Below are 18,189 nucleotides of genomic sequence, written 5' to 3' on the forward strand. Positions count from 1 at the left end.
ATAGCTAAGAGGTGAAAGGGTAGTACTGTTAGAAAGTACTAGTTGTGAAACTTGCCAAAACTCTCATTACATGACCTCTGTGTGTCACTCAATGCTTTCTTAAAGAGATTCAGACTGAGCACGCCCAATTGACTGAAAATAATGAAAACAGCAGTCTCTCAGTTTCCATCTCCCATATCAAAGGCTGATATTAAAACATAACTTAAAAGCCTGAGTGAAGCAGAGGTCTTCTAAGTTCATTAAACACATCAAGATCCTCTGGCAGAAAAGCCTATAAACCATGACATTTCTATGTGAATCTTAGCTAGATAAGCTGTGCCTTGTAAGATCAGATATCTGTTCGTAGTAAGATCATACTCACAGTATTTCAAGTTTGGAAGCTAATTAGCAAAGTAACACAGGCCAATGTTATTTGAACAAATTCTCTGGCAAACAGCCTGAAATTTCACACTGGATTTGAGAGCTAAAGGCATTTAAAACTCATGATATGAATCAGAGGGTGTAAATCAATGAGTTTAGGAACCACATGTATAGAGACTATTCTAAGAACAATGGACTTCTCCTGTGTAGCAACATAAAGAACTCATCTGGCTTGGGGAAAAGACTGTACCTGTGTTGTATGCGGCCAAATGACTGTTGGAGCAGAACCTTCTCATGAACACAGTTTCTGTTTCAAACTGCTGCATTACTAAGAAGATTAGGATTTGTCAAATATGAATGGATTGCTCCAATAAATGGGTCGGAATGTACTAAAATTTTGAGAGCATTGCCTTTTAAAGAAGCCAGGTTAAGTGGCATCCTGTAAGGGCATTAAGTGGATGACTGCATTAACGTCTTTAAATTTTTGTGTTTGTGATCTGAAAAGTGAATAATAGGATAAGTCTAATAATTTTAGACTAAGAAATGCTTTTATTAACAGGAGATCGCCCAAGATATGTTCTCAGACAGATGTCCTAGACAGAGCTTGTTATCAAATAAATTAGGCTGTGCCTGCATGTTAGAAAGAATCTTGTAAGCACACACAGAACTAACACAACATGACTTCCTTTTTTGTTATTAGGAATGGTCCTTTCAGGACAAGGCACACTAGTTAATTAGTGGAAAAGCTGCACAGTCACTAACATAATTGAACCTTTTCAGTAAAAGCCTGTCTTTGGTCTGTTTACTTTCCTCAAAAGCTCAGTTTGCTCTGGTTTTGTTCCTGTTTCTTTCTCTGCTTCCTTTTTAATACCTCCTCTCTTTCCACTAAACTAAAGTATTAAAAAGTACCCACAGACATACAAACAGATTGGCAGGATGTCATGTGCTTTCAGGGTCTGTTCCATTTTTGAAGTGAAGGGCCTTCCTATTTTGTTGTTTAACACCTGTAACTATACTTGCATTTTGTTTTTCTAGGAAAGAAGTAGTGGACGCTCATTATCACTTCCTGGGAGACCTTCTTCATTCATTTCTCGATCCACATCTCCTACTTCTCCTCTTATATTTCAGCCTGCCCCTGATTACTTCAGCAAGCCAGACCCATTTGCCGACAGGCCTGGCAAGAGACCAACTCCCTGGGAAGCAGCGGCAAGATCCCCTCTTGGCCTAGTGGATGAAGCTTTTGGGCCCCAAAATATGCAGGAATCCATTGCTGCTAACGTAGTATCAGCTGCTCGCAGGAAAACACTCCCTGAGCCACCTGATGAATGGAAGCAAAAAGTTTCTTACAAGCCTCAAGCCCCAAGTGGCAGTGTAGCCTTACTAAGAGGGAAGCAATCCAGCCTTGTATCAGCCCCAAAAGGCTCCCTGCTCCCCTCAAGTGCCACCAAGCAGGCTGGCTCTCAGCCACAGTACGCTTACTGCAGTCAACGGTCCAGAACAGATCCTGATATAATGTCCATGGATTCCAGGTCCGACTATTGCTTGTCAGCGCTTGATTCAAACTACAATCCACAGCCAAGGGGGTGGAGGCGTCCAACATGAGCAGCTGAAGGGCCTGGCATGTTTTCCCTTCTTCCAACTTTACAAGCCTGAGATTTGAGTTGGAGAAGGAAAGTTTCTTCCTGGCCGGACCATCCTTGAACTAAAGAAATGAGGAGGCAAAACTGAATGGAGCACAATTTTCACATGACTGCAGGGCTAACAGCCTCTAAAGTCAGTTTTCCACCTAACTTAAGATTGTTTGGTTCATCAAAAATAAACATTTCTTGGGGTAAGGGATGGGGTAAAAGTGGGGCAACCGATGTGCTCAATACAAAACCCTAGAAAGGATGTTGATGGAGACAGTACAAGTGCTTGCAGTTAAGTTAATGTGAAAAAAAAAATAAAATAAGAGCATTTCAAAAGCAAGAGGTATTTCACAGGTTCTTGTAGGTTTTCTGGGTAGGCTTGACATCTGAGTTCCAAGGTATTAGATATAACGAGACTTGGGGATGTTCCAATGGAAGTGGAATACATGGAAGCACTGGCTTATTTGCCATACGTTTTCTTTGCTGCATTTTTAAAAAAGAGCTAACAAAGTATATCAGTTAATATTTTTACTGTGGCAACAGTTAAAATGCATCGGCAGTCATGGTACCTGAATCCCTATAACATGTTGATACATGCAGTCTTGTGCAGTCACTCATTTCAGATGGAATCCAAGGTAGTTTTTATGATTCTTTACATATTGTAATTAATCAAATAATCTGAAAACAGGAAGAAAGGTGTTATGAATAGAGATCAGTACCATGATACCTGAATAACCAAAAGGATGAGGAAAATATTTAGAGTGTATTTAAATTGGATCACAAGTTAATTTTGGAAGAAACTATTGAACAAGTCAGAGGCTGAACAGCCTTTATTTCTCTGTGAAATGCTCTGCTTGCTGAATATTTACTGCTTCAGTGTCTGGCAATGTGACTGGCTGGGCGGTTATTCTTAGTATCTAGGTAGCTCAATGTTAGCTCAATGTTTAGAAAGCTTTTGATTTGTATCCTCGGTTTGGAAGACATAGATAAGTTGGTTTTGTTAATCAAGAACAATACCTGTTCTACCTAGAAATCGGTATGTGACAGAGAGTTTATGACATGTGTTACATGGTATGAGTCTAGTCCAAGTAGCAAATATTTGAATGGTTGGTTACAATTAAACTGTCTTGATGGACCCGAAGAGGTGATTATAAATAATTTTTGCTGGTGATATGTATCTTGCATTTACAGCTTATATAAACAATAGAAATATGTGGTTAAAAGTATATGTATTCCAAGCTTATTGGGTAGTTTAGATGTTGTTAAAGCATTAAATGAATACCCCAAGTTTTGCAAAGTGCTCTGCATCCTCCTCATTTTGTGGGACATTCTTCAAGGATCTGTCAGGCACAGTCAGTTAAAATTACTGTTAACTGTCCTTAGTTTTAATAAAGTTCTCAACTGTGAGTAAAGTGGTTAGATTAGAAAGGACTAAAACATATATGCAGAAAGAAAGAATATACTACAAAATATTCCCTTCTGCAAAGAATTTTCCATTATAGCAATTATAAAATAATAAAAAAAAAAATATATATATAATTGCTATAAAGAAAAGAGGAAAATTAAACCCAGGCTCAGTTGACCTGGAACTTCCCACAAGAGCAAATAATTACAAGAAAATATTACTTTTAATGAGTTTAAGCTGGTAGTAAAAAAATACATTTTTCTCTGCAGAGTTCCCTTTCATCATGACTGGGAATATTCCCACTGAAACAATGGGACTGTGGTAGCTTTAAGGGCTTGTCTTTGGATCCAAGCCGGTCTTCTTGGAAGTACCTCTAAAGTTTTCACTTAATATCAGTGAAATTATAATTCAAAGTGACATTCAGTGAAATTTACACTTCGAAGTAATTAAAGGCCTTAACTATACAATGTGGATTTCACAGAAGGCTCACATTCTGAAAATCATGTCATGCTTACATATTCTGCTGAACTGCGGTCCACATTACTGTAATAAATGATTCCCTTTATCCAAGTCAAGTCCAGGTTTTTGTTTTTAACTATCCTTTACATGGTTAAACTGGAAACCAGATTAATGAGTTTGTAGTAAGGCATATTTTTACCCAATCCTATTAATTATTTTAATTCTCAGAATCAGGTGCCTAACTTTTGAATTCTCATTGGAATTAAAATTGTGAATTCTAAGGTCATTCATCTACCAGTAGGAAATGTGTGCTTAATTTTAAGGTACATGTAACTGAAAAATGCCAACGGTATTTTAAAAATTTTGATATAATAAAATAAGTTATGATACAAAGTGATATTAAAAAAGTTTTAATACTGTGATCATATAGCACAGCAGAAAACATACTCTAGGCTCAAGCTCTGTCTGAATCAGAGAGTTTCAGACAGAATCACTGACATTGTGTCTCAAGAAAACCAAAATGTAGCTTTATAATTTTCTTCTGTTCACAAGAAGGAAGTCATCATTAAGCACTACTGTGAACAAGAGAATTACAGATGTTGTGTTTCACATGGCTTCGATTCCTATCATACATTAACTCGGGTGTCTAACATAATCTACTACACTTGGGGTTTTTTTCCCCTCCTTCTGTGGATTTCCCAGATCTCTTTCCCATATGAATTCTCTTATATCTAATAAGGAATGAGTTTACACTGAAGCATTTCTCTCAGTAGCAATGCGGGCAAGTGTATCTGCCACTCACCAGATGTCTATTTTTACAAAGTCTGCGGGCAATGGACTAGCTTTGAGAGCTGTTCCACTGCCACATAGAAATGAAACAAATATGTATTTTCAAAGTCATTAATGAGAGGACAGACATACACACAGGCATGTAGACAGATCACATTGCCTTGTTTACAAAGGAAATCAGGCTAAAATCAGATTGAGACTATGTACTGACTTCCATGGAAGCAGCAAGCCCAGACTACTAAATGAAATATTATTGCATACAGAGCTTTATGAAGAACCACATGGCATTTTTCACTTTCTATTCTTCACCCCGTTCCTCCACTACCAAAGCATCGTTCTATCAAATAGTTGTGACTGTTGTGTGTGAGTTATGAATATATTAATGCAAATATTTCTTACATTTGTTTTGGAATGCACAGATCTGCTCAGTAAATGTGAGGGAAAGTCTCTTGATATTTTAAATATGTTGGTTTTGTGATCACCCTCAGAGATGTCTCTGTTAATACGCAGAGTATTTGAATACACAATATAACTGAAAATTTAGTTTCTTTAGTTTTGTTAGATGATGATGTTCACAAGTCTTGTTCATAATTTGTTTTCCTTTTGGTTTGCTTTAACACAACCAAATATCTATTCACATTGCATTTCTGCCTAGTAGCAAGACTGTATCATCTTTATAAAAGGCTTTTCACTTCTAAAGGCTTTTTGCTCACTGCGAAGGACACTTTATTTTACAGTGCATGCCAGAGATGTCAATTGTATCATTTAATAAAGTGATTTGACCAATCAGATGAGAAACACAATTTTGTTTTCCCTAAATTCTTGTCTGTTTGTTTAAATAATCTGAACTCAAGTAAAGCCTAATCTCTTTTTCCTGCACCATTTATAGATTCAGTGACTTTGCCTGTCGGTGACCTCATGCTGATATGAGCTTCTAGAAGCTTAAATCAACATCAGGTCAAATGGCAACTCATCAAATTCAGCAGAATTTCATTTTCATACTGACTAAGCAGAGGAAGGAAACAGTGAAGCTCAATGTACCCAGGCAAAATAATATGGCCAGAGCAGCTTTTATTGTTTGAACATTTTCATACTCACTGTAAAAACTCACAACTAACATCTAATTAGTATAAATACTTGCCTGCCTTACAGGCATTTAAACCTCTATTTAATTCCTGTAGGTTTGTTGATAAGGGCTGCACTGCTGTATTCTCTTGGTGTTTATTCTTAATTGAAACATAGTATTTAAAAAAGAAATAAATATAGAGATGTCTTGTGAACACAATCTTTACCCTATTTAGGCTATTTGGGTGACCAGCTCTTAAGGAAATAAGGACAGCACGTGCAATCCATCTGTGAAAAGCCAGACCAAATCTTCACCATTTGCATGACATGAATCACAAAGCAGTTTTTGCATTTGTAGAGCAAGTAGGATTTTGCCCCCAACACTGGAAAAACGATTGATGCGTGTAAAACTTGGGGAACTGATATAGTTTAGCAATTGCATTTTAATAGTATTGCTCTTTGAGGGTTTACAAGGTTATATGAGAGGCTGTATTATTCCTTTCATGATTACATATTCATTCTCCTTTACTAAATTCTTAAATACACAGTAAAGAAAGCAAGCAAGCATAAGCCAGATTCACAGTTTAACATAACTCCCTTGGCTTCACTAACTTGCAAAAGTTTAAAAAACTCACTACACAGGCAAACAGTCTGGTTTTGTATGATGTTTTACCCTCCAGAGGATATACTTTGCCTCTCTTGAAATGCCCTAGATTTTCTGGTGCATTCATCAAGATTTAAGAACATTTAAAATGACTACAGTGTGGCAGACTGGTTGATTACCAAGCGTGAGTCTGGTTGAATGAGTATTTGAGTAATTAGTAATTTCAAGCCCAGGAAAAAAGGTGGATCCAGTTTTCCTTGAATTGAACACTAGCGCTTTTACATTGTTCACTGGATATATTATTGGATCTTAAAAAGAAGCCCTATGTTGCTGCTGAGTCAGAAACAGCACTCAATATGCTGTAAAATGTTTGGTATTTGTTCACACGCTTTCAATCCTAAATAACAACTCTGAGTATTCAGAACTAAACAACCTCAGGAGTGTTTGTGTGCATGCACACCTAAGTTGATGGGTTTTTTTTCTTTTTCTGGAGAAAGCAAGGTAATGGTTAATTAACAGATGTTAACAGAGAATGAGGAGAACATATTGTGCTGAGGTACAGTTCAAATACAGCTGGAAGGTTACAATATAAGTGATGGACATATACAAAAGAAGGTGTTAATGAATGCCTAGCTATTAATAATACCTTGATCTATTTTAATCTTTAAAATAAATCAAAATCTGAGGATAATTTGTCTAAATAGTACAGAGGGTCATGACTTACTTCTCCGTGTAAATAAACAAACATAAGGAAAGATATGCTAATTGCTTGAAAAATAATTTTGTCTGTCATAAACAATAATTTTAAGCAGGCTGTAGACAAGCATACTTTCCCCAGGGCAAAAATAGAAAATAAGAAGCTTTATGGCATTCAGAATCAGAATAATAGATGCACTGCTATCTTTTCTCAGCATGGACAACCTCATGGGACTATGGCAAAATGTGGGAGTATTATAAAACAATTGCCACTGTTCGATATTATTAATGATCTGCTAAGCCATCTTAGTTTTAATCGGTCACTTCCTGGTATTAATGGATGCACTTGAGTTTAATCTCAGCAAAGCAGTAATTTTTGGGAAACAAGAATCTATATAAAGTCAGCATATGCTCAATTCCACCTTATTTCACATCATTTTTTTCTAACAGAAAAGCTTAAACAGCACATAGAATTTTTGATCAGGCTCTGGTTTTCACGTCTGTCCAAGACAGTTACTATTTATAGGTAAATGCAAATCTTTTGCCTATTTAATAGTTTGCATATCAGAACACAGAGCTTAAATTAAAGCCTTCTGGTGAATTACTTGCATGCACAAAAGAATAGTGTCAGATGCCATGTTTTTAAGACAAGAAACAAATAAATAACTTTTCTACTTTGGGAGAAATTCCCCACTACTGATCCACATAATTTCATGTCTTATGTGGAGGTTCAAAATAATTTTCTCCACTATTCCTGTGGAGTTCTCCACCATTCTTTACTCCTCCATGCGATTTAAAACTTCAAGAGATTTTCCATGTGGTAGTAAAATAAAATAAAAAGAGCAGTGCGGAAATTAATAAATTCACCTAGTGAATCAGCATGCCCTGAGAAAAAAATGCAGTTCAGAGAAACATCCTGAACAGACAACAAGGCAAAAAAAATCCTTTGACCGCATGGAGCAAAATCCTGATCCCAGCTAAGTCAATGGAGCTTTACTGATTTACCACTTATGTCAGCAGGGCAAGGATTTCACCTCACACAGAAATGTGCAGGACCACAAAACACAATTGGTCATGAATTCACAAGCACTGAATAGGTGTCAGCAGTTCTTTAGTATTTTGAAGCCTATAGTTTAAAAAAATGTGCTCAACAGAACAATAAGGCATTAATCAGATTTTCTAATGTCATCTGCGGTTAGAAACTTGCTCTTTTCAATGTGCAGGAATATGGAGAGTTACCTCAGTTGGAACTCTGTTGAAGCTCAAGTTACTGTCTTGGCCCCCCGTGTAATCAATGTGGAGGGGCATTCTTAAAAAGAAATTAACTCCATCCCCAAATACATGTCTAAATTACGTGGACGGGATACTAAATCTACAGGATAACCTGGAGATGTTTAAGGGACGGGTGGACAAGGTGCTGAGGGGCATGGTTTAGTATTTGATAGGAATGGTTGGACTTTTCCAACCTGGTGATTCTATGATTCTATGATATTTGGACATAAAAGGAACAAAGAGTTCTCGTCAGTGTGGAAGACGCTGTACTTTACTGCACTAACTAGTCTGGCTACTGAATTTAACTTATTTTCTGCTAAAAGAGAGTCAATTTGTCACTAAACACTTAATACTTATAGAATATTATCATGGGGCTTTTTCTCTCACATTTTTCCTAAACATGAACTGTGCTGTTTGGTAGGGCTAGGCTGTAGCTGTTAGATGCTTCTGCTTCCTTAGCTGAAAACAATCACAAAATTCAGGCTGCCTGAACTGCTAAATCATTATCCACGAACAGTGATATCCAATGTTATTTGCAAATCTTCATTACCAGTAAAATCTAATTTTTGTTAATGGCTGAGGAAGGGGAAAGTCCTTAAGCGCACAACTACTGGCAAAGCAAATGCCTTTTGCAGAACTCAAATTCCTGAAGAAATGCTCAGTGTACTCCTTCAGTGCCCAACTTTCAAGCCCCAAACAAGCAAACACTTAAACTAAGTCTAGTCCTGTCCAACAGAGGGCAATGGTACACAGTACATTTAAGCCAATGTACTGCATGTTTTCCCTGACGAGGCCTCTATTTCAAAAGAGAAAATATGGTACAGTTAAAGGAGATCAGTCTGGACACCAGAAGTCAAACAATGGCATTATCAAATGCTGCCACAGAAGCAGAACTCAAATGCCATAAAACTTCACAGTTTGAGCTAAATAAAATTATATAGGAGGTATTAACACAGCACTATGTAACAACTACCCCATAGATACAAGCTACTTATTCTGAGTCCTGTGATTCTATGATTCTTGGCCTCAGCACCATAGGGGAGATAGATGTCATTATCTCATTTTACAAATTGAAGAAAATATGACAATGAAAGAATATGTGCATTGCCCAAAGCTTTGAGGCAATGGTAAAAATGGACTTCAACACAGCCACTCCTGGCTCCTACCTTCACCTACAATCCACTAACGATTTACAGTACTAGTGCATACTTAACAACCAGCACAATTACATTTCTACAGCTCAGAAAAGAAATAGCAAGGAATCTCCCAGTCCTTTGATGAAACAATCTAGAAATTCAAGAGACTGATCAAGTCATAGGCCAGTCTGCCTGAAAAAAAATCACCAAATTCTAGGAGAGAGAATGTAAGCCTTTGGTGTTGTTTAATCATCGTAACCATAGTAGAGTGAGTAGGGATTAACCTCAAAGGACAGAGAAGGCTTAGTTAAAAAAATCAGAAGAAATAAAAGGGGAATCTGCGTTTCTCTTATCATAACGGAAGCACCCCTGCTCTTCCATGTCACCACCCTACTGTCATTGAAGCCTGTAATAAAGCAAATAAACCACATGCAAATTAAGAGAATCTTTGAGTTTCCCCATAAGCTGCTACCAAATCATCACTGGCAGTGCCTTCAGTCTTAAATAATTAAGTCAGGCAGACTTGATGATGTCTGTTACAAAGGAGCACATGGGGGTTTTGTATCCCTCCTAGCAGTAGTGTAAAATATAGGCTGAGCTGCTACCAAGGTGCTCCACTATGACACCGAAGGCAAAAGGCATGTATATATGTATTCAAAGGCACCGAATGAAGGCACGTTTATGTCAGGAGTCTCTTCCGTTCACCTGGGTGACATTCATGAAAATATATGTCCTTGTAGATGGTGTAAGAGTTTCTTCTGTGACTCCTTGAAAACTGTTTTACTAAGAAGTTGAATGATTAATTTAAAAATGAGTGAGTAGAACTTATCAAACTTGCCACTTCTTTCTCAACAAAGTGGAGTTAACTGTTGATCTCTGCTTCTAAACATAGAAGTGGCATAGGTGGCATAATAAGAAATGTATATAAAATTGGTTTGCTGGAAGTGTAATTTTATAAACAAAAAGCTTAGAGAGAAGTACTGTTCTAATGGATTAGCAAGGCTAATACCTGGGAACAGAAAACTGCTGGAGAACAGAGACAGAACGTATGTGAATGGAAAACAACAGGCCCATTGCTAAAGAATCTTCCTTAAAAGCAAAGTAGCAAGGAGCAACCCTGCAATAACTAACAAAGGTATAGTAAGTTTATGTGAATAAATGTCTACAAGATCAGCCACTGTAGACACAATATACAACACCAGCCATTTCTATTCAAGATACTAACAGTAAGTGGCACAACAGAGACTGGAGAAAGAGAAAGAACTCGGCATAACTAAAATGCATTATGTGTTCCGTCAAAAATCATGCAGACTTCGATGTTTCCAGGTTCCTTCCCATGCATGCCCAAGTTATCTTCCACTTCCAAACAGGAAAATTAAAGTATTATATAGCTGTTAATTTTAATTTCATTTCTGACAGTAAATACAATGCAGGGAAGAAAGCAAAAACATTGTATCAGTCCTCCCTAAGATATCATTCATCCCTGTCTCTTCTACAGATCACAGCTATCTGTTCCAAATCAAATATCATAGCATCAAGATGAATATTTCCTTAGGGAAAGAACTTTTAGCCTTTGTATTTGTGTGTACTCTCTATACTATTCATTTATTTTCCTACTGAAATGATGTTGAAGAATATAGTGTGTTAGAAAGCGAGTCCATATCTCTGGGGAAATAAGCTTCACCCTCCTAGTTCTCCATATGAAAAAGCCCTAAGTCCTGTACCAATTAATTTATTCTTGCAGTATATTTTTTAGGGGGGTGGAACTATAAAGATAACTTCAAGTTCCAGACCTTTGCGTTCAATAGTTTCTTGCTCCTTTTAATTCTGTTCACTATTCCAGGCAAAAGAGGTATTTGAAAAAGTAAATAATCTGCAATTGCTGGTAGTTTGAGTTGACTAATAAGCTTTGTCTGAATTAAGGCGTATAAGAGTGTTGGTACAGCAAGTGCTATTCTGCTGGGCACGATGCCCACATTCAGTGCTGCTAAAGTAATGGAGAGATTATTCACTAAACTAAAACACACGTGTGCAATTCCATGATGTATTCCCATACAGTGTAAGGAGTTTTTATTCCACATCTGTAGGATATCAAGACTGTGAATGGAAAATATCTATGGCATGGTTGGACACTTGTGAAGTGGAAAATATGAGATGGTAGGAGTTTGGTTTTCTGTTAGTCACCAAACAAGCCCATTAATTGTGGAATGTTTCTAAACTAAGTGCATCTGTGAAGAGAAAAAAGAGCAACAACAGTAAGAGGAAATAAAGTATGTTTCAAGAGTGAAATAGTCCTCCTATTTTGAAATATTTCTTCTCACAGCCATCTATGCAAAGATGGAACTATGGATCAAAATTTCGCCTTTGATTCTCCATGTTTAAGAGTTTTGTACTTGAATACATGATTAGTTGGATGCAAAAAGCTACTTTTTATTAAAAAAAATTAAAAGGCAGGCTGACGATGGTGTCATCTGGATACAGCAATCCAGCAAGTATTACTTCCAATGCTGTTGCTCATACTTGGTAGTGAATTGTATCCAGCCTATTTTACGCCATCCAAAAATACTGTAAAATATGTGTTTACTATGGCAATTTGCTCCCTGAAGGATCTTCTGTGTGTGACTCTAGTAGGTGCTAAAGGAAAAAAATGGAAGAAATGCCAAGAATCAATCACAAACTCAGAAATGATCCCCAAAACAATTGCACAATAGTATAGTTGACTTGCTGTAAACAACAAAAACTGCTGCAATATTTTGCACTTCACAGGGGTCAAATTGTACAGTATATTTGCAAGATATGATATAGTAACACTTCCTCAGTTTTAGTTTATACTTGCATAAGCTAATGACATAGTATTCAATTTAATCTAATGATGTTAGACGTTGACAAATAGAGCCTTTTAACTTTGTTTGGGAACAATGTTAATATTTTTGAAAAAGGAGGTCATGGCACATCTTGATGACACAGCAACAAAGAAATGATCTTCTAATTCAGTACTCTAACTTTACAAAAGAAACACAGGCTCAACTATGGGTTTTTTATGTGTCAGCCACAAAATATTCCAATTAACTTGGAAGTTAATGGGATCACCAGGAAATACCAAAACACTTGACACATCGCAAAGCAGAACAGCAATGTCATCAATACCATTTAGTGAAAACTCACTGCCGATGGTTGCTAAGGATTTGCACTGCTAAGAGCAGAAATTGGTTCCCTACATGTAAGATAGATAAGAAAAAAAAAAATACAAAATTTCATTAGTGTTTTGGTTTTTTTTTAATCCTGACAACAACAGCGTTGAATCTTTTTGTTTTAAATTTCAGAAAGAAGAATCTACTTTTTCACCTGGAGACTGCTTTGGTGGTGGGCAAAAGCATATCTTTTTCCTCAGCAAAATGTGACAAGACATTAACTCTTAAACTTCTTTGACAATGGAAACATTAAATGGAAAACAAGTGAAGCCAGACGATAACTTCAGAAATCCACCTCATTTCTGATTGTGGAAAAAAATACAAACCCAACAGACCCTACTTCTCTGCCAATCCTGAGTCTGCCTATGCAAAAACACCTTGGGAAGAACCTTCACATATGTCAGAGGTAGACTTAGAGCTTTACCTTACTAGTAAATAGCCATTCTGCTACTTTATTGAACAAATAGTCTCTGAAAGCTTTTAAAACACATCTAAGTGTCCCTGCTTTAAAAGCCTGGATATTAACTGACACATAATACTTACAATGTCACCAAATATTACACAGTTGCAAAAGGAACATCACTTGCTTTGATCATATGATTGTCAGTTGAAGATGACCAGGAAGTTTATTTAGATGGCTTCTTAATTTCTGCTACCTCCACCAAGTAAGGATTTGATTTCTCACCATAAAACTGAAGAATTCTACAGAAAAAGCTTAAGCACTTCATTGTCTGAATGAAATTAACCTATTCTGTCCTATAACTTCTGGTCTTTTTTGTATTGTATACTTATTTTCCAAAATATAATGTGCTCTTCTACAAGGGCAACTTAAATTCATCTCTCTTCAGAGGCCAAATAAGAAACTAATTTTCCACGTACAACTAATACACAATTAATTTCTCACATATACTGTAAAAGAAAATGAGGATGTCCTGAGATCTCAGGATTTCCTCAGATCTGTTCACTGGTGAAAATCTAAGTAGAGGATGTGTTCCCTGAGGATCGTCTGCAAACAGCCTTTAACTTGCTATGTCAGTCTTCTCAATTAATGTCCCGAATGCAAAGAAATGTATGAAAAATGTCGGTCCAAGTTTGTGGGTTTGTAATCAGTAATCTCTGTTTCAAAAATCCTTTTGACCAGTATCACATTGTGAAGTCTACAAATAAACCAGCCTCTACATTTACAGTGTTCGATAAGGTAAGTCACTAAGTCCATGTTCAAAGTATGTAAATAACAATGAATGAAGAAAAGCTGAGACCCCAAAATAGTTAAATTCATTAATACTCATCACATCTCAAAATCAGCCTCCTGTTTTGTAGCCTGAATATGGTGCTGCATGTGTAATCTTAGACATTGAGATTTTAAATGCTTTCTAAAAACAGTCTCAAATGTTGGTGATAATCTTAAACAGGAATTTGGAGGCCTGCTGGTTTTTCCTAGTTGTATAGGTGCTTTTTCCACCTGAAGCGTTTCCAGGTGTAGACATGATACAGTAGGCTGTAGGATTTGGTATTACATCTAAAACTCAACTGCAGGTCTCTGCAATGAATGCACACGATTCCCACTGACATTCAAAGAAGCTCTGCATGTGCTAGAGGGAAAATCTTGTTTGGCAAGTGACACTACCACACAGCATTGCAATCCACTGAGTACAGAGGCAAATCCTGGTTTCATACTTTTGCAGGAGCGAAGCCCCTGTTAGCTGACACTCCCCTCCCTGAACCAATCCTGTATGTACCCATGTTTTGATTTAAACATGTCCCTGGGCAGGAAGGGCAGCACAGGGCAATTTATTTTCACATTAAAAGATGAGCAGCTATAATGACTAATGGGAACATAATTTTCATAACACTTGGATACTAAAAAGAGAAAGAAATATGGGACGAGTTATGTAATGTGGACTCACTGAAATATGCTGTGTGTCCCTGACAGGAGATGTGATCCTGTGCTCTCTGAAAAGGAGCTTTGCCACTGAGAGAGACCTTGGCTGCTTTAATCACAAATCCATTCCCCCTGATTTATTACAACTTACAGTAAAATATTCTTGTGATTAAAGCATCAGGAGTATGTTAAGGAATAAGAATTTAAACTGTTACACACAATACCAGAATATCCACTGCATGGCATATTCACACCTCTTCATATAAAGAGTGATACCATCCCTGTGACACTTTGGCCTAAAACTCAGTGATGCCAGTGAGTACAAACACTGCCTTGCCCCAAATGACCCAGAATAAAGCAAGGTTAACACAGCCGCCCTCTGTCAAGACTGAAGATTCCTCCATACTTTGAGACACAAGTCTGACTCACTCACAAATACCAACTGCACCCAGACGAAGAATTGTCTTGGAAAGAAACCACTGTTAGCTAGGATGACACTTCTCTTGGAACAGTGCTGAAGTTTCCAGGATTGACTCACCTCAGTTCAAGGGATTATAACACATCTTCCAAACATTTTCTCCTCAGGGCAGCAGGAGTATCGCATAATTTCTTGATTTTTCTTGTAAAACAGGATCAAAGTGCCTGGTCACTGCACTCACATGCATTCCCATATTAAAACCTAGTCACTGGTGTCACCTTTCAAAACTGTATTACAGCCTACACAATGATTTGAAAAAGGGATGGCAAATTACCTGAGTCTTTTCTACTACAGGCTGCAACTCAGCAAGGAGAACAGCCTCTAGAGGGGTGATTTTTGTCATCTGTCCTCTGCAAAGAGGGACTTTTATGCTGTGACTCCAGCACAGGTAGGCTGATAACTGTTTGTTTCAGCGACACAGTAGTTGCAGGTTGTTTCTCTGCTGCATGAAGGAGGGAATTAGAGACACACTGCTTGAGGGTAACACAACCCTTGTTTGCCCCTGGAGCCTGTGGCAAAGTTACAGTCTTAAGTCCGCTGTCAGGGATGCCGACAGCGTTATGTGCTTGGAGAGAAGTCATGCATTGCCAATGAAATTGGATGGCAGTAGATGTGTTGGATGCCCCATTTCCACACACACACACACACACTACCTCCTAGGACCAAGGCCTCCTGGGAAATTCTCTGAGTAAATTTGTTAGTGATTTTTATCTCAGATACTTCCATTGCAGGGAATGTAACAAGCAACTCCCACAACTCAAAAAGCCCGTAAACCCTACAGATCTACCATGCTTACAACATGGTGCATCCCCTGGGTAAGATCTTTAGCTGGCTCTTAACCAGTACAGCAGTAGAACATTTTCTTAGAAAGTATATTTGCAAAATGTCATCTGTGAGGTTAATCAAATTTGATTTAATTTAACTAATAGATTTATTAAATTAATTGTACCCACTTTGTCCTACTATGCCTGGATGTGTTTTAAGGGAAAATAAGGAATATGTGATGAAAAACCAAAAAGAACTTCCACTAGCTGCTACATTAGTTATCATCACTTCTGGTAGAATGTTTGCCAATACAAATCACGTTTATATTTAAGTTGTGTTCTTGTGATGGGACATACCAGGTGGCTGTGAAACTGCAAGACTGTACTGTGATCTGGTGTCCATATTTCTAGTGCTGGGAAGAATTTGGTCAAGTATTAATCATAAAACAGATGGAAGGGACGTTTTTATTAGCAAATAACAGAACTTGTTACTTTCCTCGTGGGAAAACAGCATAATGGTTTTTAGTTAATGGTTATAACAAAGTGGATGCTGATACACTCTAGAGCTTGTTAAAGTAGTAATTAGAACTTAAGTTATATTTATTCTTCATGTAGACGAAAGAATCTGCCTGGAACAGGAATATACCAAAAGAAGAAAATTCTGCTTCAGAATATGATGACTTCTGGATAGAGTTTATAAGTACAGAAGAGGTGATGCTCTCCCTTCTGGGAGAATTTAATTTGCTTTGAAAAGCTATATCAATAAAAATTATACCCAAATAAGTTTACACCCCTGTAATTTATCAGTTGGCAGAAAGAATTAGAGTAAGGGATAAACAAACCCTGAGATTCTAACAGAATATTGACATTGGTTTTCAAACCAGAACTTTACTGAAGAACAATGCAGGGGTCCCAGGCAAGATGATAAACTGTACAGAGTACCAAACAATGGAGAAATAAACTGAAATAAAACTGAACATCTGGTTTTAGCAAAATAATAAGTAAACATGGAGCCATCTAGATGTAAGACTACTGACAGAATCACAGAATCACTAGATTAGAAAAGACTCACAGGATCATTGAGTCCAAAACTGACAACACTTTTCTTATTACAAACTACTTATCCTGCACCACTTTTACACTATTTTTTTTTCTTTAATGACAGGCTGAGATGGTTCTGCAATATAGCTTGCTTCATTTACTTGTATCATCTCAATTCACCTGTTTGCTTCATATCTTATAGAAGACTTGCTTGCTTTATAGATTTGTCTCAGGAAAAAGTATTTAAAGTAACTGAAACACCTAAGCAATGAAACAGTTACTGTGTTGACCTTCCGCAGAATGCTTCTTGCCTGATGGCAATGGTTCCCATGAAGTATTAGGGCCAGCCACAGCAATGTTTTCACAGCAGGGCTACCTATGGCCGCCAGCCAGGCTGCCTGTTTTTGAACCAAGTCAAAATGTCAATAACTGTTCTCTTTCTCAAGGGCAGGGAAAAAAAAGGAAGCACTAAAGTAAGCTTTTCCACCTTATTTGTACTGGATTTTTAATACAAGGGTGTTTTCCGGCCAACATTTCCCTAAGAAAACACTTGGCCACCTGATTACTTGGTTTTTTGTTTTTTTTTTATTGACTATTTCCTGTCAACACAGTTCCCATGAGCACATGTCCCCGTATTCCTACTGTGTCTCAACTCCATCTCAACCTCTCTGCTTTTACATTCCAGTTATATTCTCTGGTTGGCAGTTTTTACCTGTACTTTAAAATGATCTCAGCATGAGAAGCTATGTAAGTGTACTTAATAAACACAGGCTTCATACTGCTCAGGCTTTGGTGTAGGAAAAGTAGTTCAAATGCTATTTTTTCTGTTCAAATTTGTTTCGAGCTCTAGAAGGTTTTATTTTCTCCTGCAGACCACCTTTCTCCTGGAGCATTCTAGAGCTTGTGCTTCAGCCAGTCCCGTCTTGCTTTGGAACCATAATCCCGCAGCAATGAGTAGACGAGGCATACATAAAATTGGTCTTTATTGGAAGGATCAGAAGTTTATTTTTCTTTAAACCACAAATAATTTTCCCTACTGATTATTCTCAGCTTTGTTTCCCAGTGTTTACCATTTTAAGGCTGATTTTTACGTTGTGGTTATGTTCTCTTCTCTGTTTATTTTTAAGAGTTGACACTGTCCTGACTTAAACCCAAATGTATGAACTGTAAACCACATACAGACGCCCTGCTCATAATAAAAGTCTTGTCTCCTGAGTTAGTTTAAAATAAACAAATTTATGGAAGTCAGTGCAACATTTTAAGCCTGGTCACTGAGTTCAGTGTTGATTGTTGACAGAAGCTTTTAAAACACTTTTCAGATAAATTTTAGCAGACATGGGTTGAGGAACCCTTGTGAGCTGCAGAACAGCTTCATCAGTGGAGCTGCTTCAAAGTTAGACCATGAAGCTGGAGACAACA

The 18,189-nt window shown here is 37.3% G+C and overlaps 1 protein-coding gene across 1 annotated transcript in view; it reads left to right on the forward strand.

Moving 5' to 3' along the window:
* Nucleotides 1-4,284, forward strand: part of SYNPO2 (synaptopodin 2) — a 90,410-nt gene extending 86,126 nt beyond the window's left edge. The window contains exon 5 of the mRNA XM_069855179.1: nucleotides 1,396-4,284. Within this exon, the coding sequence (XP_069711280.1) occupies nucleotides 1,396-1,962 (567 nt within the window). The 3' untranslated portion in view covers nucleotides 1,963-4,284. The remainder of the gene's footprint in view (nucleotides 1-1,395) is intronic.
* The last annotated feature ends 13,905 nt before the right edge of the window (nucleotides 4,285-18,189 follow it).

Source organism: Phaenicophaeus curvirostris, chromosome 4 (assembly GCF_032191515.1).
Source record: "Phaenicophaeus curvirostris isolate KB17595 chromosome 4, BPBGC_Pcur_1.0, whole genome shotgun sequence".
In the NCBI taxonomy this organism is placed as follows: Eukaryota; Metazoa; Chordata; class Aves; order Cuculiformes; family Cuculidae; genus Phaenicophaeus; species Phaenicophaeus curvirostris.